This window comes from Fistularia commersonii, chromosome 13 (assembly GCF_037954325.1).
Source record: "Fistularia commersonii isolate RoL2024-O1a breed Wild chromosome 13, RoL_Fcom_v1.0, whole genome shotgun sequence".
NCBI classification, from domain to species: Eukaryota; Metazoa; Chordata; class Actinopteri; order Syngnathiformes; family Fistulariidae; genus Fistularia; species Fistularia commersonii.
The window spans coordinates 16,532,017-16,553,603 of record NC_141296.1 but is presented as its reverse complement, the minus strand read 5'-3'; the positions used below and the strand labels follow the sequence as shown (position 1 = coordinate 16,553,603).

General features: G+C 45.8%; 3 protein-coding genes across 5 annotated transcripts; 2 read left to right on the top strand and 1 right to left on the bottom strand.

Annotated features, from left to right (window-relative positions):
* Positions 1-353: 353 nt before the first annotated feature.
* On the bottom strand, positions 354-10,379 carry LOC147228027 (septin-8-A-like). 3 transcript variants are annotated; one of them, XR_015107028.1, is made up of 11 exons: positions 10,226-10,379; positions 8,738-8,852; positions 8,464-8,659; positions 8,085-8,271; positions 7,633-7,794; positions 6,819-6,915; positions 5,410-5,578; positions 4,893-5,025; positions 4,630-4,817; positions 2,341-2,396; positions 920-1,059 (listed from the first exon to the last, which is right to left on the bottom strand). XR_015107028.1 is itself a non-coding variant. In XM_086158404.1 (10 exons), the coding sequence occupies exons 1-10, from the start codon at positions 10,253-10,255 to the stop codon at positions 1,005-1,007; spliced, it is 1,332 nt and encodes a 443-aa protein (XP_086014530.1). In that variant the 5' UTR covers positions 10,256-10,379; the 3' UTR covers positions 354-1,004. The 3 variants fall into 3 exon arrangements, 2 of the variants coding, with proteins under 2 accessions (XP_086014530.1, XP_086014531.1); XM_086158404.1 differs by lacking the exon at positions 2,341-2,396 and having other exon boundaries at positions 354-1,059; XM_086158405.1 differs by lacking the exons at positions 920-1,059; positions 2,341-2,396 and adding an exon at positions 4,386-4,518 and having other exon boundaries at positions 4,591-4,817.
* A 3,417-nt stretch (positions 10,380-13,796) lies between these two features.
* sowahab (sosondowah ankyrin repeat domain family member Ab) lies at positions 13,797-16,471 on the top strand. The gene has a single exon (XM_086158403.1). The coding sequence runs from the start codon at positions 13,952-13,954 to the stop codon at positions 14,909-14,911; it is 960 nt and encodes a 319-aa protein (XP_086014529.1). The 5' UTR covers positions 13,797-13,951; the 3' UTR covers positions 14,912-16,471.
* Positions 16,472-17,498: 1,027 nt separating this feature from the next.
* Positions 17,499-20,407, top strand: gdf9 (growth differentiation factor 9). The gene is made up of 2 exons (XM_086157993.1): positions 17,499-17,972; positions 18,406-20,407. The coding sequence occupies exons 1-2, from the start codon at positions 17,606-17,608 to the stop codon at positions 19,314-19,316; spliced, it is 1,278 nt and encodes a 425-aa protein (XP_086014119.1). The 5' UTR covers positions 17,499-17,605; the 3' UTR covers positions 19,317-20,407.
* The last annotated feature ends 1,180 nt before the right edge of the window (positions 20,408-21,587 follow it).

Below are 21,587 nucleotides of genomic sequence, written 5' to 3'. Positions count from 1 at the left end.
GAAATCCAAACGGCAATATTATTATTATTATTATTATTATTATTGTTATTATTATATTGATCAGCTGAGATGGCCTATAATTCATATTGTTTCGGCAATTAAAAACACAAAACAAATGGAATGCATAAAACATGGGAAAACTACGTGTTCATAAAAAGATTTTCAGGTGATCTTAATTATTTGCAGTTTGTCAGGCTACATCGTCCGATGCTGTTGCTTCTCTTTGAATGTGGACATCCAGTGGAAGCTTCCTGAACAGTCTGGAAGGAGGTAGAACCTGCAGTCTGGCTCTTCACGCCCTCTTTCCATTTTGTTTGGAATGTATTCAGATGTAAACGCAAAAACAATGGGGCTTTTTTTAAGTGCAGAAAGCCTTTATTACATCAGGATGAACCGATCTTCAACCTGGCACAAAAAAAGACCAACTCCATACACTGTTTAAATTCACTGAGCGTGTAAATCCACAGACATTAATATAAATCTCTGCCTAATACATAATTGTTCTTCTTGCAAACAGCATTCTACATCATATATTATATATACCATTTAAATAAAAGTATAAATTCAGTCAATATACCATCTGTTACTGTAAATAGATCTAAAGTGCTTATAAATTATAATATAATGTACAATTTGCATACCATTTTACAACAAATAATGTTTGTTAATGATATATAAGTTTATATATATATTTCTAATATTTCACAGTGTCAATTCGTCCAGTTGCATAACATGGGGAATGACTGCAGAGAGCATATTAATACAAGAACAGAAAATGTAGCAATGAGCATGTTATGCTTTTGGGGATGATGACGAATTAATGCCTTGCGGAATCCATGCCACATACCAATGACGTAAATCTGTAATGGGAAGTCGAACGGATATGGAAGACCTCACACAGGTGACTCGCTTCCAGGGCTTTGAATGACTATCTATAAAACAGGTTCAATTTCAAACGGTAAGTAGAATACAGATGTTAGTCTTTCGATGTAGTAGAAAGTCCTCTAATTCAAATTCCTTCCCGAGGTTAAGGAGCACGCAGAGGGAAGACTAAAGAAGCTATGAGAAGGAAAGAGAAAGCATGTCATTTATTCAAATAAACAACTTATTAAAACCTCAATGTTAAAGCCTGAGCGATAATATATGGATATGGATAACTGATGTTCTCAGCTGCTTTCACGGATACAGACAGATCATTAATATTTTACATTGAAAAGATCCGATTAGATAGCCGTTTACTCATTTCCGAGGGGCATCCGAGTTATTTGAATGAAGGTAGCTTTTCGTAAAACGCGTCATTCATAATACGGAGGGCCGGGGGGGCCCGGAGCTCCATGACTGTGTTTGTTTCAATGTTGTGTTTCTAATAACCACAAAAGTGATACAAACGTTCAAATCTGACTTTTAACAGTTTGTGACATTTGACCGTCTGACTTTCAATTCCGTGTAAAATGTAACATTTGTCCACCACAAAATTGGCATCTCTCTGATGTTGCATTGACATCCATTGTCACAGAATATTCAATGTGCTGAAAATCGGTGACATTGAAATTCACTATCAGTCAGGCTTTATTTCACATGTATATTTTACAGTTTAGTAAAATTAAGACCGATAACCACTTGCCGCTGCTGTTTGCAGTTAATGACTGAAGGCAAGACACAACCAAAAGCAGTTGAACTTGTATTAGAGAAAATATAAACTGAAAATGTTAGCGAAACCACATTTGGGCACGTTGACAACAGCTGCAAGAGATATGTTTTAGATCATAAGAATGACTGTTTGAGTTTCCATGGACATCCAAAACAAAAGATGAAATATTGCTTTTTAAGATCTAGGTTGTAACTCTTTATCTGAATAAAATGAACGAGAGCTAGATATATTTTCCTTTCAACGATCAGTATCGATACATGAAACTATTTTCTGTGTAACATCGCATAGCTTGTGTTCTACCTGCAGAAAGTTGACAAACTTACCGTTCGGGATCATTCAACACATTTTTCGAAACCCCCCTTTCATATTGGTATACAAAGCTATGAGTTTATGTGCATAACTTTTATGGAGTTTAACCAGTGTCTCACTGTGACACAAAAAACCTGCATTCATGGCAGGAACATAAAATAACACAGACTTGATGTTACGAAAGCAGTCCACGGGTGGGTTACATGTGTCGGCGTCAGGGGTGTCAGTACTCTGAGCAAACTAACCGCTTTGACAACAAAGTAAAGAGTTGCTCTTTTGCGCAACGTGTTATTCATTCTCGCACACACACACACACACACGTCGTCCATGTGTCAAATACAGTGTGAGTAAGTAAAATGTGATATGACAGTCTCTTGTACCCAGACTGATGGCAGACACAAGCCTGGTTTCTCTGGAAGCTTGTTCCATAAATCAACTGAAAAGGGAAAAGATACATGACAAAATATGCCAAAATGAAAATTGCTTTGCTAGATATGAAATAGGATTGAAATAAAAGGCTCGAGTGAAAGAGAGGATAATGAACGTGGGCTGTATATTGTTCACCATTCAAGGTTATATTCAGATGCTAAGGAGTTGGCACTGTTTGCATTGAGCCCTCTTTGTGCTTGTAGCCTGCAATGCATACTAACCTGGAAGATATCATCTTTGGAATTATAATATGGACAAACAAATAAGTCAGTATACTCTAAAAATGGGGTTGCATTTCAATTACTTTATAATACATTTTAGTAAGATCATCGAGAAAGTGCAGGCAGACAAGGCTAGGGTAAAAAATAGCACAAACAAGAAAGACAAGAAAACATGTTTCCTCATAATTCAATATTTGTGGGTTTTATTTTTGTTTTTTAATTTTTTTAAATTAAAAAAAAAAAAACAGAATGTGACTTTGTTTAAGACTAACTGAAAAATGACTTATTTTACTGTATTTCCTCAATGTCTTTCTGGGAGATCCTAAAACTCACACTGTGCCATTGCTTGCAGGCAATCTTCTTTTTTTTTTTCTTCCCCAAACTATTCTAATTTGATTGCAATCACGGAGCTGTATAGCGCCATTATCCTGATAGCAGATATGGAGCTCACCAGCCGTGCCCACACAACCTGACACACCATATGATATCCAGCATCCGCTGCTCTGTTACTGATATTGTCTACTGGGATGCAGAAATTGGGCCAGATGTTGCTGCTGTGTTGAAAGTGAGAGGCCATTCAAATCTCTTTACTGATGCATCATCATCATCATTTGGGCACTAAAAGCACTATATTACTTGACTAAAAATGTAACTTTCCATCATAAAAATGAATTGCCCCTGTTTGAAAACCTCATAAGAGCATATAAGGCATGCATGAAAATTAGTTGTTCAAAAAAAACAAACAAACAACCATTTCATGCCATGCAGCAAAACTACAATTTCACCTCTTTTATTGTAATAACTGGGAAAAGGGATTTTTGGATACGTCTACGTCTAAACACACGACACTTTCCTTTTAGATTTTCTAAAACATGAAAAAGCAACTGGAAATTCAGCTCGCATGCAAATGCAAACATCCAGTCTTGCTCTTGCTAAAGGTAAAACCCCCTTAAAGGAAAACTAAAATGATATAAATCCAGGCATATCTGGAGTTGCACAAAAGGGTATCGACCTATGCACACCTACTTTACGTTCACGATTCCCCGCTCTCTTTGTCTGAAAATGTGCAGGTCTTTGGAAAGCTGTCAAAATCGGTCCACTATCCACTGCCATACTAGGAAACTATTGCTACAGTGTGTTTACGTAACAAGTAAATGACTTGTCTGCATCAAAACTGTAGTCTAGATGACATATTTTCTTTCAATACTGTTGAGGAAAAAGGCAAGATACGACTTTAGCATCCATCCCCAAACAAATATATTTGTCGGGTCTGGACAGTTTCGGTTCAAGTTTTTCTGGAAATCCACGAGATCGTTTGATAAAATATGACATGTAAATGAAAATGAACAGGAAATAACTAAGAAAAGCGGAAAATGTCTTGAAAATGTCATAAAAATGACCAAGAAACTATAAGAAGGTAACCGGTGAATGAAAAACAAACTGCTATTTCATGGTGTGACCAGTGATGACATAGAGAAAAGAGCAACAAAATATCCCGAGTTATTTTGATGGCTTGGCCCTAAACTGGCTACATTCTGAGACCGCGCTGAAATCCTATCTGTGGCAAGAATTAAATTGGAATAAAAACGAGCATGGCTGCTTCTCGTTCTTCATTAAAATACCTTTGCGTTTTCATCCTAATCTCACGCCACGAGCCGTGTCATACGCGTGTTGCGCGTGGCCCGAGCGTTGGCCAGAGCAGTCGAATGCAAACGGGCTTTGGCGAATATGAAGCCCGGCAGGTCAGCCTGCAGAGACGTAAGCGTCAAGCTGTGGCCCGTCCCGCCGTGTGCGGGCGTGGAGCGTCGGTCTAAATCTGTCCTCGAATCGGTTTCTATGCCGACACGTCTTCCGGGAAGATGCGGCGATCCCGTTTATCACACTCGGCAGCTCCTCCGAATCGTCGTTCGCATGAATAAGAGCAAACGATCTCAAAGTAGGTACAGATTGAACCTCGTCGGCCGTTTATGTCACGACGTTGCTGCCAAATGGCTAAAAGACAAAAAGAAAAGCACTTACTTTTTCTTGTCTTTGTCCTTCTTGAAGGGCTGAGAGCAGCCTTGGAGCGCCTGGCCCATCAGCGTCTCCGCTGCAACCTTTCGCCTGTTGAACGCGTTCATTTCCTCTTCAAGTTCTCGCCTTTTGTCCTCCAGGTTCTTTTTCTCCTCCTGGTGCAGTCGTTTGAGCTGCTCGAACCTCTCGTGAAGCTGGAGGCCCGCGGGATGAGACGGGGTCAGATGAGCGAATGTGTAATTGTCACGCCGCGTTCTGTACGACCTCACCTCTTTCTCCTTTTCCTTTAGCTCTGCTTCCGTCTCTTTCACTTTGTTCACAAACATCTGCCTCATTTCTTCCTCTTTGTGTTGCAGCTCCTTGAGGAACTCCTTCCTCTTGGCTTCATAGGTCTCTTGAAGGCTTAAGATGAAACAAAAATATTTAAGACCCCCTTGAGTCAAACACACGCTTTCCCTCTCAGTCTTGCATTTCTCACTCGTAGGATGTTTTCACATTTGTCGATGGAACTCCCACAACCCTCTGTGTGTATATGTGACATCTGTAAAAATGCATAAACTGTGCGCGAGGGAAGAATGTCGTCTCTCTCGAGTTTGTCGCGATACGACTGCTAGGTTTACACGGCCGCGGACGCACGTCCCTTCGAAACACCGCTTAAATCAAAACGGGCTGATCTACACGCGTGTAAACTCGCCCCGGATAGTTTCTAGCACGTTGTTTATCTCTCCACGTATGAGCGCACACAGAGCCGCTTCCTCCGGGCGACGAATTACTCTCTCATTTCACCTGAACGACTGGCTGTCAGGGTCGGTGTCCTTGAAGCCCATCTCTTCCAGCTTGCAGCGACGGTAAAGTTCATAGTGTCGAGCGTGCGTTTGCTCACGGAGATCCTCCATGTTCACGCGCAGGAGCATCTCTCTCAGCTTCACAAAATCACAATGGTTTTCATTCTCCACTGGAAACAGAAGGGCTGGGTTGAAACAGCGTCTTCACCGATCCATTAGTGCCTACGTCGCTTATAGAAAACAGTGAATCACGGCAACGTGTTTACAAACGCATTTTATATTTCTGGGGAAGAAAAACAGGCGGACGTCAGGCTTCTGAGAGCTTTTTAAGATGGTTTTGTGTTCATTTACAGGGAGGCTTTTGACCGGTTTGACTTGATTTCATTCATTTGATTTTTCACATCGCTCTTCTCCAACTAGACCATTCAATATCTTCTTCTCTTCCTTTGGGCTTTTCCCTTCAGGGGTCGCCGCAGAGAATCAACCTTCTCGCACAAGGCACAACCACCACATTGTCGTGCTGCTCTTTTTTAAAATAGGACCATCAAAATATCTCTATTTGGTTAAGTTATGCTGGCAGGTCTGTCAGTTTGCATACTTAAGCCTTCTTCTTCTTTTCCTTTGGGCTTTTCCCTTCAGGGGTCTCCACAGCCCATCCACCTTCTCCATCTAACCCTGTTCTCTGGATCCTCCTCTCTCACACCGACTCACTTGTATTAGACATATTGTTCTTCCTCTCGACCTCCAATTGCAGCATCCGTCCACCGATATCTCCACTGTCCCACCTCTGTCCACAACCCGACCGTCCCTGACCTTCTCTCCAAAACATCGACCACATGCTGATGGACTCATCCTATCTGTCCTAGTCTCTCCCAAAGAGAACCTCCACATCTTCAGCTCTGCCTCCGGTCTTTTTGTCATCGTCGCTGTTTGTCGAGCGTACAGCACGACCGGTCTCACCGTCACCTCTATCCGTTGTAATTGGTATGAATGATAAACGCTATCGCTAGAAGCTGCAAAGTCCTACCTTGACGCCATGATCACATCCCACATTTTATATTGCATATCATCCTGGTCTCGAGCTAACCTTAACAACCCTAAAATCTCTGAGATCTTTACATAATCAAGCCCTAAGAATTCTTGATAAAAAGCCAAGGCACTACCGTCGATGCCATATCTTGGGAAAATATAAATGATTAAGTTTTGACAACTTGAAACAATGACAATGTTGAAACAATGTTGTCAATGACAATGACGACAATGAAAAAGCATTTGCATTAGGAAACTCGACGATCATCGGTATCTTAATCGTCGGACGGGGATTCTCCCTCGGATCTCCCTCACTTGAAACAACGCGGGTCTCCCGACTTGATTTATAGTCATGGAAAAGTTCATTTGAGTTCAACTCACCTTGCACGGATCCCCAAGGGTACAGCCTTGCTTTCATCATCTTGTTGCCTACTTTTACATCCTGAACGCTCCCGATCACAGCAAACGGCAGATGAGACTGTGACATGAAACAATAAAAGCGGCGTCGTATTTGTTCCGCTGGAGTTTCGGTAATAAAATGACGGAGAACAAATTAGACGTGACTCCGAATGACGGTGCGATGATATTGTAATACACTTATTGGCAGGACTCTACTGCAAAAAAGGGGTGAACTGAAAATGAATCTAATCATGAATGATTATTGTTTGTGATGGGGGCCATTTGGGTCGTGACCCGTGTGCTAACAGTGGCATTTCTGCAGATGAATAACGAGTGTTTCCACAATGTTCGAGGCAAGCGCAGCAAAACCGCTGGCGTCCGTGCAAAAAAAAAAGTCTCATGATTAAAGAGCGATACAAAAATGATCACTTTTACGACTTTACTACGGATTTGATATTTTCTCATACCTCTGCGACTTTTGCTTGTGTCGGTGTGCTTATTTACGACAATATATTTGATTTGATTACAAGTATTTCTACTGTCATTTACCAACTGTGTGCCGTTACATTATTATTTATGAGGCCTGCTTTGAAATCTATTAACTCCACCGTGATGTTTTGTTCCCCCCCCCCCGACTCATCACGCTATGGCCGATTTCTGTTTCGTGTTTTTTATCTTTTCAACACGACAGCTATACAATCCACTTTACTCAGTTTACATCAAACATCAAAAGTACTCTATATTATTTAAAGGAATGCTGACGGGTGTGTTTTTGAACGCGTGTGCGCAAACTCACATTCATGGTTGAGTTGATCTCTGCGACCGCCTCATCCTCGGTGGGAAACTGATAAATCTGCACGCCGTTGCTGACCAGCTCGCTCATGATCTTGATCTTCAGCCTGTCCAGTTCGCTCCTGGAGACGGTATCTGCCTTCGCGATGACCGGGATGATGTTCACCTTCACGGGAGGGTCGAAAATAGAAGTCGGTTATCGACCGAGAACGATGCGCGTTGTTGCCGTCCTTGTTTTTTTTTTTTTCCATTCGGTTGTCTATTTTTATCCACGTTCATTTCGCTGTCCATTCTTTGTGGATGTCTTGCTATCTTTTCACCGTCTCTATTATTTATACTCATATTCATTGTTATTGACAATGACACAGTTGTGCTGCTGTGACAAAAGAATTTCCCCCAATAAAGTACATCTCGTCTTATGTTCACGGGAAAATCATTTTTAAAAGCCGCAGTCACCTTGCTGTCCAATTTCTTCATCGTGACCAGATCCAGGGACTTGAGGGAGTGTCCGCTGGGCGCGATGAAATACAGACACGTGTGGATCCTCGTGTCGTGGAAGTCGCACAGGGAACGCTTTATTTTCAGCTCCTCTTCCAGGAAAGTTTCAAACTGGGCGTCGATATACTCCAGAATGGGTTTGTAGCTGTGAAAATAAAGAAAAGAAAAAAATGATCACGGGAAAAAGTGATGACACGGCGCTCTCTGGACGCCCGGTTCTTAAGGACGCTCCCCGCCGAGGCCAGCGCTCACATATCTATCAGGTTGCATTTGTTTTAACGCGCATCGACTCCTTTCTATTTCAGTTCAGACGGCGCTCTCCTCCTTTTCCGAGTACCTTTCCTCTTTGTCGATCTGGTCCCCGAAGCCGACGGTGTGCACGACGGTCAGCCTGAGGTCCACGTTGCTCTCCCGCAGATCGTAGGTTTGGGGGCGCAGATGCACGCGAGTCTCATAATGGCTGGCTTCTTCGTTTTCAAGCGTCGTGTTGAAAAGCGTGTTCATCAGCGTGGATTTGCCGATCCCCGTCTCACCTGAGGAAGTAAAGGGCGAGTAAAGTAATCACACGTCACACTCGAACGACCGACCGACCGACCGGCGGGTCGACGTACCGATGCAAAGAACGTTGAAGCAGAATCCCCGCGCGACCGATTTGCCGACCAGCTGATCGGGGAGGCTGTCGAAGCCCACGTGGCCCCCGAGCTCCACGCTCCGCGGCGCTTCTTTCTGCAGGGTTTGGTCAAAGAGGAGATATTGATCAAAATAAATGAAACCCAAGCGTTCCTCATAACCGCCACTCGGTGCATCCATCCATCCATCCATCCATCTGTCCGTAAGTTACACCACAAACGCTGAGTGAAAGCATATAAAAGTCAGACTTCAATCTTACAGAGACTAAAATCTTACAGATGCTAAAAATTGCAAACCGGCAAATGACGCGGAGAACAAATCCGAGCGGAGACCTCAAATCGTCCGGTACCATAAAACAACCGGTTTTCCCGACAGATTGTTTTTTATCAAGTAACGTCCGGCCTCTCGTTCCCATGTCTGGGCTGTTTTGGTTTTCCGGTTGAACTTTTCCGGACTGAACTTGGGGAAAACCCCTTGCAGCGGACGTGGAATCGGACCGGGGACCTTCTTGCCACGAGGCGGACGCGCTAACGTGGCCGTCAGATGTTTCCTTTCAACTACCCGAGGTCCTAACGTGTCACCGTTGCCTTCGAGTAAACCTACAATCTAACTTTCTTTTGAGAGTGGATGGGAAGACCTGCGGGGGAGTCTTCCCCTTGAAGGCTCCCCTCCTGAAGCTCGAGGTGTTTCTGCAGGTGTCCTGCACGAGGCGGCGCCACCGACGAGTTCGCGTCCATGACCTCGCGGGCCCGTCCGTCAAATCCGGTCCATCAGAGACACGGCACACGTCAGGCGTCGGATGAATTCGCCTCCATATTTCCCCGCTTTCTTTCCACCGGAGCAGCACGACATTATCTTATCTTGTGGCTGACACGAGAAACGTCATGAAAATAAATGTTGCTATGCCCCCAGGAGGACGTCCGTGGCGGATCCGGCCCTCTCTGCCCCCTTCCCCCCCCCCCTGGGACTCTGGCATTTGGGGGAAGGGGGTTGGAAATAAAGGCCCGACATGAGGGGCCAGGATGAATTCAATGCAACAGTCATCTGATGGCCCCCGCTCACGCACACGCACACGCACAAAGAGCTCTTTATCCGGATGTTGTTTCAGAAGATGGGAAAGTGTCCAAGCGTCCTGGTCCCCGCGCCCCTCCGCGCATCGGGACAAACAGCAACCGCCTTCGATAAAACCAAGCCGGCCATCTTTCTCTTCTTTTTCTACGACAGGACCTCAAAGAGCACGAAGAAAAGACGTTTTTCATTTTTAAACTCATTTTTTAAAAGCCGTCGGCGGCTCTGATCGTCGTTTCAAATAAAAAAAAAAAGAAGGGGGGGGAGGGATTTCGCTGCATCGTCACTTGTTACATCCGTTTGCGCCAAATCGGTGCGATGCAAAAATGACAAATAATAATAATAATAATCGTGATTATCCGAGGAGTCTCGGTCCGGAGGCTGCAGAGCGCCGTACTCACCCCGGCAGCATCCATCTCAACGCCCGCCATCGTCCCTGACAGAGAGAGCCGTCCTCATCCAGACCTGCTCCACTCTCCTCATCGCGTTACACACACACACACACACACACACACACACACACGTCCTTTAAATATGGCCTCCTGGAGGAGACACCCTCTCGGTGCTGGAGAGCGACATCACGGGGCAAAGACTTCAGCCCTCTTTCAGCTTGGTGTGTGCGTGTGTGTGTGTGTGTGTGTGTGTGTGTGTGTGTGTGTGTGTGTGATAACTGTTTCTCCAGATAGGCCATAGGATGAAGCTGTTGCCATGGGAGACGAGTACATTTGCAATCTGTCTTCTCTGCTACGTCTGAAAGAAAAGCAATGCCGGGAAATGGAGTTGTTTCAGGAAGCTAAGGGTGCAATAAGATTTCCGTGAGGTCCGACTGACAGTCCCATAAGTTGCGCTTCGTCGGACTGTAAATGTTTTTCCACGCCTCAGCTCGCGGAGCACGCAGGGTCTCTGGGATGCCGGAGACGATGGATCATCTACGGGTCCAGACAGTTTCGGGTCTCGCATGTTTTCGGAGGAAACCAGAGGAGCCGAGCACTGCATCACTCTTTAGAATATCTCTATTTGGTGAAGTGGTGCCGGTCGGTTTGCATACGTAAGCCTGCTTCTTCACAAGATTTATGCCGGATGCCTTCCTGACGCCGCCCTCTGCATTAATCCGGGCTTGGCGCCGGCTCGGGGAAACGCTTGCGTTGATTCTCGTACCCGAGCCGAATAAATACAAAGTGTCGCGGTCACGTTTTTATAAGTCCGCCGTGACAAACGGTACGTTATGGCCTCGGGTACCGACCAAAAGTGGTCCAAGAAGGAGAAGCAGTGAGCTCGCCGCGCACGCGTCATTCACCGAGGTCACGGCTGCATGCGGGGTAAATGACGACGGGACCATTTCGTCTCATCCAACAGAAGAGCCAAAATTGTCAACGGGTTAAGTTGAAAGACATCAGAACATAAAACGCATCCAAACAAATGGGACGGCATCGCCACGGACCAGCCGAACGCTGCTAAAAGCGCCTAAAACAGACACGCGAGCATCAGAACTGTTCCTTCAACACCTTCTAATGACACATCACGTACAGTCCTTCACGGAGATGGTATCGGCTAATGGCGGTGGCGTTGCTCCACGTGCTTGTCAAGCATCTCTGGGATGTGCAAGACAAACGATTTGGATTCACGGAGGTTGCAACCCGCTGGAGTTCAGAGCTTCGGCCGTCGATGCGGCGTCAGAAACCGCAACACACCCTCAGATGTGGAGGGGAGTCGCGTCTGAAGAGTTTTAGTTTACACGTTATTAGTCTGAATCTGTATCTGTGTGTGTTCTAAGAATATACATTTCGGGGCCGATAGCAGGATTTATGTTTGGGCAAGAAAAATATACCGCGAAGGCTCACAGAGTCTGTTTTTCTTTTATTCGGGCCGCTGAAGGTAACTTTCATTTTTCAATCATTGTTCAGACTTTTCACTCGGAGTCCAATGCGTGCAAAGGCAAATTCGGATGATAAGTCAGGGGTTTGAAAAATAAACCATCTGACAAAGTCCAGAGTGCCTCCGACCTACACACAAAGGCCAAGAAGTACCTGGAAACTGTCCGGGGGTCAGTTGTCCGCAGAAAGGTGGCGTATGTGCACTTCAGGCGGGGGCTATTGAGATTTCGTAGCACGAGAAATGAATTGTACAGCTCTAGAGATAAACAACAGTGCAAAATCCGCATTTTTCCCTGACACAAATTGCTTAAGACCTGAGTGTAAATAAGGTTTTCAGGAAGAAATGTTTTTAAATGCAGTGTAGCCGTTATCTTTGCAGCTGATGATACCAAGCACAGTTGGTTTCTAGTTCGGTAAAATGCTCAGTGTGAGAGGAGAAAAGTTTGTGCGAGGAAACCATAGAGCAGAAAATAATACAAGTCTAATTTGGAACATCTCAATGTAACCGGGGAGGTGTGAACGTGAAGTATAATTTTAGATATATTTCCTCAAAAATGTAATTTCCTACTTTATAAATTCTACGAGGAGAATTTATTTTAAACGTGCTTCCGATCAACGATTGGACGAGAATATCTCAATTATTTCCTCGACATAAATGCATAAAAATCGCACTGAAATACCAGCATCAATGAATGAATGATTTTCTCGCTCCTGCGGTTGAATGAGTGAGTAAAATGACTTTGACTCACTCAAGCTATTCAGTAACAAAAAAAAAGCAAAAAAATATAAATGGAGATATCTTTCTTGTGCACACAACTTCGTGGGGTACAATCTCCACTTGTGTGTGCGTGTTTGTGTACATACGCACTCATTTTCATCGCAGCCTTGCATTTTTCTAAGAAAATATTCTAGTGAGTCACGAATATTGGGGTTTATGTCGACGCTTGTTTTCTGTGTGGTTTTGGGGTCGCTTGGAATGATGTGGGTGTGCTACGGGGTGCAATGAATTCTATTTTACCTGGAATTAAGCAGGAACAGTTAGTCATATTGCAGGCTTGTGCAGCCAACGGCAGCTATTGCTGATTAAACAGACGTTCTGCCGTCACCCGGGCGTTTCCCTGACTAAAACTCTACGATAGGCTTGCATATTGATAGTATATTTACAAATACCATCCTCTTCTTCTTCTGCGCCTTTGGGCTTTTCCCTTCAGGGATCTCCATCTAACCCTATTCTCTGGATCTCACTTTATATCCTCTCTCACTACCTCCATCGATCTTCTTGTTGGTCTTCCTCCGGAGCTCCGAATCCAGCATCCATCGACCGATATATTCACTCTCCCTCCTCTATCTATTCTCTGTTTTGCCGCTGTCCAACAGTGCCTCCCAAGTACTATGGGACCAATAAATGGACACCGCACAAACACACCACACCCGACATCTCAGTAGGTACATACATCAATACATAATTTACAGAGCCGTTTATAAACCAACATTTGGAAAGTGAGGTGAGAAAATGGACTGAACTTCAACAAAAAAAAAAAAAAGTGATACTGTAAACCATAAGTAGAAAAAAGCGGACGTCAAACTTATTACGTTTCTGAAATGTCTCGATATTAACTTTTCAGCGTGTGTGAAATTTCTCAAATGTGTCGTTTTTTTTCTTCTGGAGAAACCTGACCTCATCTGACACACCTTCCTGCAGGTATTTATGATGATTAAATACACGTATTTGTACATGTGTTTTATCCATGTATTTTTGACTGGAGTGTGTGTTACGGGCAGCGGGACGGAAATTCAGCCTCACGGCCTCTTCTCAACCCTCCCATCGGGTCCACCGGGACCAGAACCACCAGTCACGTATGCTTGGAACTCCCCGCTCCCCAACATTTCCAAAAACACTTGCCCAGAGGGGGTTCTTTGTCGCCAAGTTCATCTTTCTTTTTGCATCTGATCATCTCAAATTTCCCTTCAATAAGGCGCCGTGTCAACGACAGAGATGCCGATGGTGAAAAATGAGGTACATCCACGTATTCGCAGAGGACTAAATCATTTCTCACGTATTGATGAGTTTGACATGGAAGCATGGAGCGGTGACGGTGGCGTCTCCCACGGGGAGGGAGGTCATTAAACGCCGCTAAAGGAATTTGGAGGCGGCGGCGGGTCGGCGGGCAGACAGAGGAGATTATCCCCCCCCCCCCCTCTCCCCCTTTCTGCCTTGAATCGGCCTCATATTTGCACCCGCCGCGGAGCAAGATGGCCCTGACCCCGGAGTCCGTCCTGGCCTTCCTGCTGGAGCGCGGGGGAAAGGCGAAGAACTCGGAGCTGCTGGCCGGGTTCGGGGCGCTCATCGCCGGCGGAGACCCCGCGCAGAAGCGGCTCAACCGGGAGCTCTTCAAGAAGTCGGTGAACGGCGTGGCGGTGGTCCGGCAGATCGACGGCGTTAAGTTTGTGGTGGCGAAGAAACGGTACCGGGAAGTCGCCAAGGAGCGGACGCAGCCGGAGAAGGTCCGCTCGGATGCGGAGAACAACAACAACAACCTGCGCCGCGGGGGTTGTTGCGGCGGGGCGCCGGACGCCGCGCTCCGAGTCGCGGATCCTCCCGGGCGCCGAGCGAGCGGCCGCGGGGGGGAATCCGCCCTCGTCGCGGTGAAAGCGCGTCCGGGGGAGGACGCCCGCCACCCGGACTCGGTGCCCCTGGAGCCGCTGGCCCACGAGTGGCTGGTGAAGTGCGCGTCCGGGCTGTGGGGGCAGATCCCCGGCCTGCTGCTCAGGGACGCCCGACTGGCCCACAGCAGGGACTTCGTGTCGGGCTTCACGGCGCTGCACTGGGCCGCCAAGGAGGGCAACGGGGAGATGGTCCGCAAGCTCCTCGGCGTCTCCGGGAGGAGAGGAGCGCGTCTCGACGTCGACTGCAAAGCCCGCGGAGGTTACACGCCTCTGCACATCGCCGCCATTCACGGCCACGCCGACGTGCTGCGGCTGCTGGTGCAGAGGTACGGCGCCAGCGTGCACCAAAGGGACTACGGAGGCAAGAAAGCGCACCACTACCTGGGGGAAGGCGTGTCGGATGAGGTCAGGGCCCTCCTGGGGGGAGCGCAGTGCGCAAAGTGCACCGGGGAGCCTGAGGCCGGGGGCTCCCGGGAGCCTGTCAAAGGCTTCAACACCATCAGTAAGCTCTTCCAGCCTGGCAAAAAGCAAAAGCAAGTGGCCTGAAAACAAGGAAAAAAACAAGAGAGCTGGCGACGATGTAACCCAATGGAAAACGTGCCTTTAGGAAATCATTTGCGGGCTGAAAAGTGAGTGTCAAAGAAGAAACGTAACGAGTTTATAATCCGCTTTGTGAATAAAAAGAAATCCTAACCCGGCCTTTTTTATGTACGTTTTGAACGGTCTAGGTTTTTCTGGTTTGAATGGAAGTGTTCTTCGCTTTCCAATCGGCGGTTTGTAACGCCTCTGTCAATTCTTATTTGCTTTTAGCTCATTTCCCCTCCCAACGCCTTCTCGTGGCACGCGATTGTCAGAAAATAAAAACAATCGCGGTGCCTGCAGAGAAGCAAAAGTGACAGAGTTGTCAGGAAAAGATAGCAAGAAACTTGAAAAGATAGAGATGCCCGTCCAGATACCGGCGCGCATATACTGTGAAATTGTTAGACGTGTCTACGAATTGTGTTTTTTATGTTTTGTGCGACACATTTTATATACAGTAAAACGTCGCAGTTTATTTTGTGTGCGGCAACGTGTGCTGACAGGGCAGCTGTTGTACATGGACCTCGACATGCAAAGCACCAGAAGACGTACCGTACGCCGAAGCCTCCTCGTAGAGATGAAAAACCGACGACCTACGATACCTGGATTTAACAAGAACGCATCGCTGTGCCTTTTTTTTTTTAGCTCCGAGCACAATAACGCTCCCTCGGCCTTAAAAGACCCGGATCTCGAGCGTCACGGAAAAAACATGAAACGCGCCGAGACGATGCGCTTTGATTTACCGGGAAAGAGCGGCGACACTGACAGCAAATAGCGGTCACTACCAGAGGCCCCAGCTTAACCCTTTGCTACATCTACACAACGCGTCACCTCCAAACGTCATGAGACCATAAACTGGAGTTCTTCAACTTATTTGAAAGCCAATGTAATCTGATCAGAGTGCAGTAGAATTCATAACATCAGAGTGTTTCTCTAAACTGATGGAGCTGTAGCATTCAATTAGCTAACGTTTTGTAGCTTGTGCAGCCTCCTCAATCAATCGACACATCAATAATAATTATTATAATGATAATAATGTGAGGTACTTTTAAACACAAAACCCAGCTCTGCTTTTTGAGGTTAGAGTTTGAAAAGATTCACGTTTCATTTTGATTCCTTGGTTATTTCAAGTCGTGAATTAGATGACGAGTGCTTTCCTTATTCTGTACCAGTGGAGATCATGTCAGCCACTTGTCATTTACATAGATAGTAATGTTGCGTTTGCAAAGATGAAATGGATGTCTGCAATTGTCATGACTGAATGAATATTCTTAAGAGACCGGTCTATTCGCATGCAACTGCAAGGCCCGAAGAGTTATTTTTCCCCAGAAAAAGCCAGTGAACAAGATATTTAGCAGGTGATTTGGCACCTCGAGGGAGTCCACCTAGACGAAGTGGGGGAATGTGAGAAAAGTGCCTCGGCAACATTTAGGATTATCGTATTTTCTGTCTCGACTACAAACGACGGAAAGGAATGGAAACACACTGTGATGAAATGTGAAAGCATCGTTAATCGGAAATAAAATCTCATCGTAGAGTAACGTTACTCTCGTCTTTTACTGCCTATTTTCTCGACATGAACCGTCCAACACTGGGATGAACCTCTGAACATAATCCATATCAGCTATTTACCCTTTTTTTTGAAACTTCAAAAAATGTCTGCTCGGAAATAGAAAACAATAACTCCCGCCTGCCTTGGATTCTTGGAAATACTTGAAGATGCTCCCCTGCAGGTGGTATTAACTAGCAGACCAAACACTTGTTCAAAGATAAAAAGCTCTTCGGTGTTCTGGTCGATCCCATTTTAAGATTAAATCATTCCGTTTGGGCATGTTGACATAGTGTCTCCATTTTGTTACTGGAAAATTCCTTTTAAAAAAAAAAAAACTTTTGAAAAAACGTAATTCAATTTCTTTGGAATTCATCATTAAAAGTAATTCGCTGAGTAGGCGAAGGAAAGGCCAAAGTTAGGGGGTCGAGAGGACAGTCATTCCTGTTATTATCATTGGCATCTAAAGGGGAAAAATTGAATCCTACGTGATATGAAACCGTTAAATATGTCACTCCTAATTCAAATGTATTATGATGCAAATGTATTACCAAATGTCATTTCACTTGGGACCTTCCCTCCCGGCTACCACTCAGGTGATGAAGTGCGTTTTGGCAGAAAAAGAACTTCCGCTTTCAAAAGTCGGACCGAACCAATGTGCAGACATCGGCGGGGGGGTGTAGCCCGGGAGAACCTCCTTGATGCAGATATTTGATGCAAAATTTGGTCACTCAGGTGATTTATCTAAAAAGATTTACCAACGAGACCAAATATGAAGAGGTGAAACCTTTTACTTCGGGCTTTTCCGACACGTTTGTCCCTAACGGTCAGACCCTTGTACCCCTCAATCCGCCGTCCGTCCGTGGTGGCTCCCGGTGATATCCTTCCCCGGGCTGGAGATGGAGGTGATTGCCAACACCTGTACGTGTCTTCTTCCACGTGTCTGACGCTTTTTGACCTCAAGCTCACTGTGGAGTCTCTCATAATCTCGACGGGTTAACTTCTTTTTTTTTTTTTTTTTTTTTTTTTTTTTTTTGGAAACCGGTAAAAAATACATACCAAAAAAAAAAAAAAAAAAAAAAAAAAAGCAAAAAAAAAAAAAAAAACCACAAATGTTGATCCCAGATATCCTACGTTGTTTCCGCACTGGTATGTTGCTGCTGATGCTCGTTACCGGCATCCCGGCGGTCAGACCGTCTCACACACGCTCCCGGGCCGTGCCCGGCCTGGACGACGCCGCGCACTACCAGTACGGCAGCATCTTCTCCCCGCTGCTCAAAGCTCTGTCCGAGCACGGAGGGTCGAGGTGGAACCCGGTGCTGAAGAGAAAGATGAAACCTGAGCACAAGTACATGAAATACCTGACCGAGGTTTACAAGGAGTCATCGCGGGTGCAGAGGAGTCTGGACGGGGATAAACTCTACAACACGGTCCGACTCATCAAGCCGCAAGACGAATGTCTTGCAAGAAGTAATGAAGGTGAGCAGAATTGAATTGACTTTAAAAATAAAATGATGCATTCGATGTTGCCGGTTAGGTCGTGAACCGCAGCAAAAAGTCAACGTAACATGGTCAGATTTTGATAACATTTGTATTTAGATAGATGTCCACACGAATTATATAGTTGAAAAAAAGTTGGTGGTTGGCATGAACAATATTTGCACTGTATCACTGCATTATTTTATTGGAGAATAAATATATGTGCGTGAAAAAAAAAAAAAAAAAAAAACTCCTTTGCCATCACTCCTTGAGTATGCCACTTGTCCTGCACCCAGGGTGGGTGGGTGGGGGGGGGGGCAGCTGCAGCCTGCCAAGATATTATCGTCACAGCTCATTAACTCTGTGACGTTCGGGGTCCGAGTATTCATCGACGTTGACACGGCGCTCCCTTGTCGTTTGCCTTTTCCCGCAGAGAGTTACATGCAGGATCTGTCCTACAGCCTTGATCAAGTAAGAAAAAAAGAGAAACTTCTGAAGTCTGCTTTGCTGTACAATTTCGACCATCTCGACTCCACGTGCTACCTGAGCATCAAGGAGAGGGACAATTCCGACAAGTGTCAGCCATGTCCGGGGATCCGGCAAGCCGTGAACTTCACCGCCGGGACGAACAGGCCGGGAGGGAGGAACTGGGCGGAGGTGGACATCACCGTGCTCCTCCGGCCTCTCGCGCAGCAGAAGATACACCTTCTCGTCAATATCACCTGCCCGGACGAACGACTCGCGGCGAACGACGGGCGCAGAGGTTCCTTGGAGTTCACCGTGAGGTCCCCTCCGCTGCTTCTGTACCTCAACGACACCAGCAAAGGCGTCCGTCACAAGTTCCCTCCCGAAGAGAGTCACACACCGTCCCGTGCGGCGAATACATTTCGCGAGCAGATGATTTTCAAACAAGACGAGCCGTTCAAATACAAGAGGAGATGGAAAAGGGAGTCTCCAAAGAGCAAACGAGGTGATAAAAGCCCGGATATCCACTTGCCCGAGCTTCTTTCCAGCTCCGAGTATCCGACGAGTGACTGTGCCTTGTATGATTTCAGGGTGCGATTCAGCCAGCTCAAATTGGATCACTGGATCGTTTTCCCACCAAAATATAACCCCAGGTACTGCAGGGGCGTCTGCCCGCGAACCATGGGCTTCATCTACGGTTCCCCGGTCCACACGATGGTGCAAAACATCATCTATGAGAAGGTGGATTCCTCCGTGCCTAGGCCCTCGTGCATTCCCTCCCATTACAGCCCCCTCAGCGTCATGATCTTCGAGGAGGACGGCTCCTATGTCTACAAGGAGTTTGAGGACATGGTCGCGACCAGGTGCACGTGTCGCTAAACTAAACGCCCGTTTTGCCCTATTTGAAAAGCTGAAGAGAACAACCTCGCAAATGTTTCCGGCCGTCACTGCAGATGCGCTATCTGATATTCTGACCGGGCTCAGTGATTTCATGAATTTCAATAATTACTGCGCATGAAAGAAGTGTCATCTGGAGCAGCTGTGTTTACTTAAACAGTATTTTATTCTTGTGGGGAAAAGAAAAGTTAAAAAAAAAAATCCTTTCTGTTGAAGCCGTGCAAGTGGGGGTTAAAATTCAGCATCATCTTCGACTTACTGTTGCAGTATGGTGCTGAATATCACACACTTGAAGAGAAAATGTGATTTTGTTTTTTTGTTAACCTAGTCTGGGTGGTTGGTCTCTCCGAACACAACTGTCAAGTTTTAAGTAACCCTGTTCTGGAAAGATGATGGTGATGAAGAATCAGACACAAGCTCTTTATCAAACATTTTACATGTAATTTTATTCCTGGGGATTACGACGAGAATGGTGTCTCAATGGCACCGGTCTTCATAATGTCCAGAATGAGAGCTGTCAAGGTTTCGGTGTGTATTTATTACCTCTGGTCACTGAGTGACTACATTTGTGTGAATTGACTGCAAACGTATGAATTTGTATCGGTTGAATCGGCCTAAATACACGTCATGTCTGTCTATGCGATATGAATGAATTCACTTTGTCTGTGCTCAGGGATATTCAAGCTAATGAAAATAAATGCTCTAAGGAGTTGGAAAATGTATCACGCAAAACCCGAGTTGTCTTCTACATATACGTGTGTCTAAGGCATAAAGTGCCCTGCTTTGAACGAAGAAACAAGGTCAGAACTCCGGTGGTCATCGCAGCGCGAGCGTGGCGATAATCTGACGCGAGTCCATTTAGTCTCACAACTTTGTGCGTCTTAAAACTGGTCAACTATGATCCGTTGGTCTGGGATCAATATGTGATTAGGCTTGACCACTAATGGAAAGTTGCTAATTGCGATAGTCTACGGAAGTCATTTTAAAGTCCTTGAACTACATAAATCACCTTTGACGCTACATCACCATGAAAAAATAAAAAATAAAGTGCAAACTTTTTTTTCTGTGTCAAATAACTGAACGTTCTCTTCAGACTGCCATGTTGTCAAAAGTCTCACAGTGTGTTCAAAACATTTTCACATTCCAGGACCCTCACGGTATGATCTTCTTTCGGCTTTTCCCGTCAGGTGTCGCCACAGCGAGTCAACTTTCTCCATCTCACCCTATTCTCCGGATCCTCCTCTCTCACACCAACTACCTTCATATCTTCTCTCACTACGTCCATAAATCTTCTCTCTGGTCTTCCTCCAGACCTCTTGCCTGGCAGCTCCAATTCCAGCATCCGTCTACCAATATATTCACTCTCCCTCCTCTGTGCATGACCCAACCATCTCCGCCTGGCTTCTCTGACCTTCTCTCCAAAACATCGAACATGTGCCGTCCCTCTGATAGACTCATTCCTGATCCTCTCCATCCTGGTCACTCCCAAAGAGAACCTCCACATCTTCATCTCTGCAACCTCTAGTTCTGCCTGCTGTCTTTTGGTCATTGGAACAGTTTCTAGTCCAAACATCATCGCTGGTCTCACCACTGTCTTGTACACCTTTCCTTTTATTCTGGCCGATAGTCTTCTATCACATAGCACCCCTGACACTTTTCTCCATCCGTTCCAACCTGCTTGGACCGTCTCTTCAGCTCTTTTCCACACTCTCCGTTGCTCTGGACTGTTGACCCTAAGTATCTGAAATACTCCGGCTTCTTGATCTCCGCTCCCTGTAGCCTCACCGCTCCACCCGAGTTCCTCTCATTCACACACATATATTCTGTCTTGCTGCGACTAACTTTCATTCCTCCCCTTTCCAGAGCATACCTCCGCCTCTCTAGATTTTCCTCTACCTGTTGTCTGCTCTCACTACAGATCACAATGTCATCCGCAAACATCATGGTCCATGGGGATTCCTGTCTCACCTCATCTGTCAGCCTGTCCATCACCATTGCGAGCAAGAAGGGGCTCAGAGCTGATCCCCTGATGGAGTCCCACCTCCACCTCTCTGTTACCCCTACAGCACAGGTATGATGCTCTTTCATATTATCTCCAAAATTGCTCTACATAGATACATGAATTATGTTGCGAATTTCTCTTTACTCAAGTTATTTTCAGTTCAGGAAATCTGATTTTATACTTTTAGCCTTTCACTCAGGGGGGGGGGGTGCAATTAGCCTCCGGGCCGCTAGATGGCGACACCTTCCACG

Bases quoted from the DNA above. Each gene is read 5' to 3' on its own strand.
- LOC147228027 (XM_086158404.1), bottom strand. From the start codon at position 10,255: ATGGCGGGCGTTGAGATGGATGCTGCCGGG. The intron at 8,660-8,737 runs GTACGTCGACCC...TTACTTCCTCAG, and splicing joins CTTCAACGTTCTTTGCATCG to GTGAGACGGGGATCGGCAAA. The intron at 7,795-8,084 runs GTGACTGCGGCT...CCTCCCGTGAAG, and splicing joins TGAAGAAATTGGACAGCAAG to GTGAACATCATCCCGGTCAT.
- sowahab (XM_086158403.1), top strand. From the start codon at position 13,952: ATGGCCCTGACCCCGGAGTCCGTCCTGGCCTTCCTGCTGGAGCGCGGG.
- gdf9 (XM_086157993.1), top strand. From the start codon at position 17,606: ATGTTGATCCCAGATATCCTACGTTGTTTCCGCACTGGTATGTTGCTG. The intron at 17,973-18,405 runs GTGAGCAGAATT...CTTTTCCCGCAG, and splicing joins TCTTGCAAGAAGTAATGAAG to AGAGTTACATGCAGGATCTG.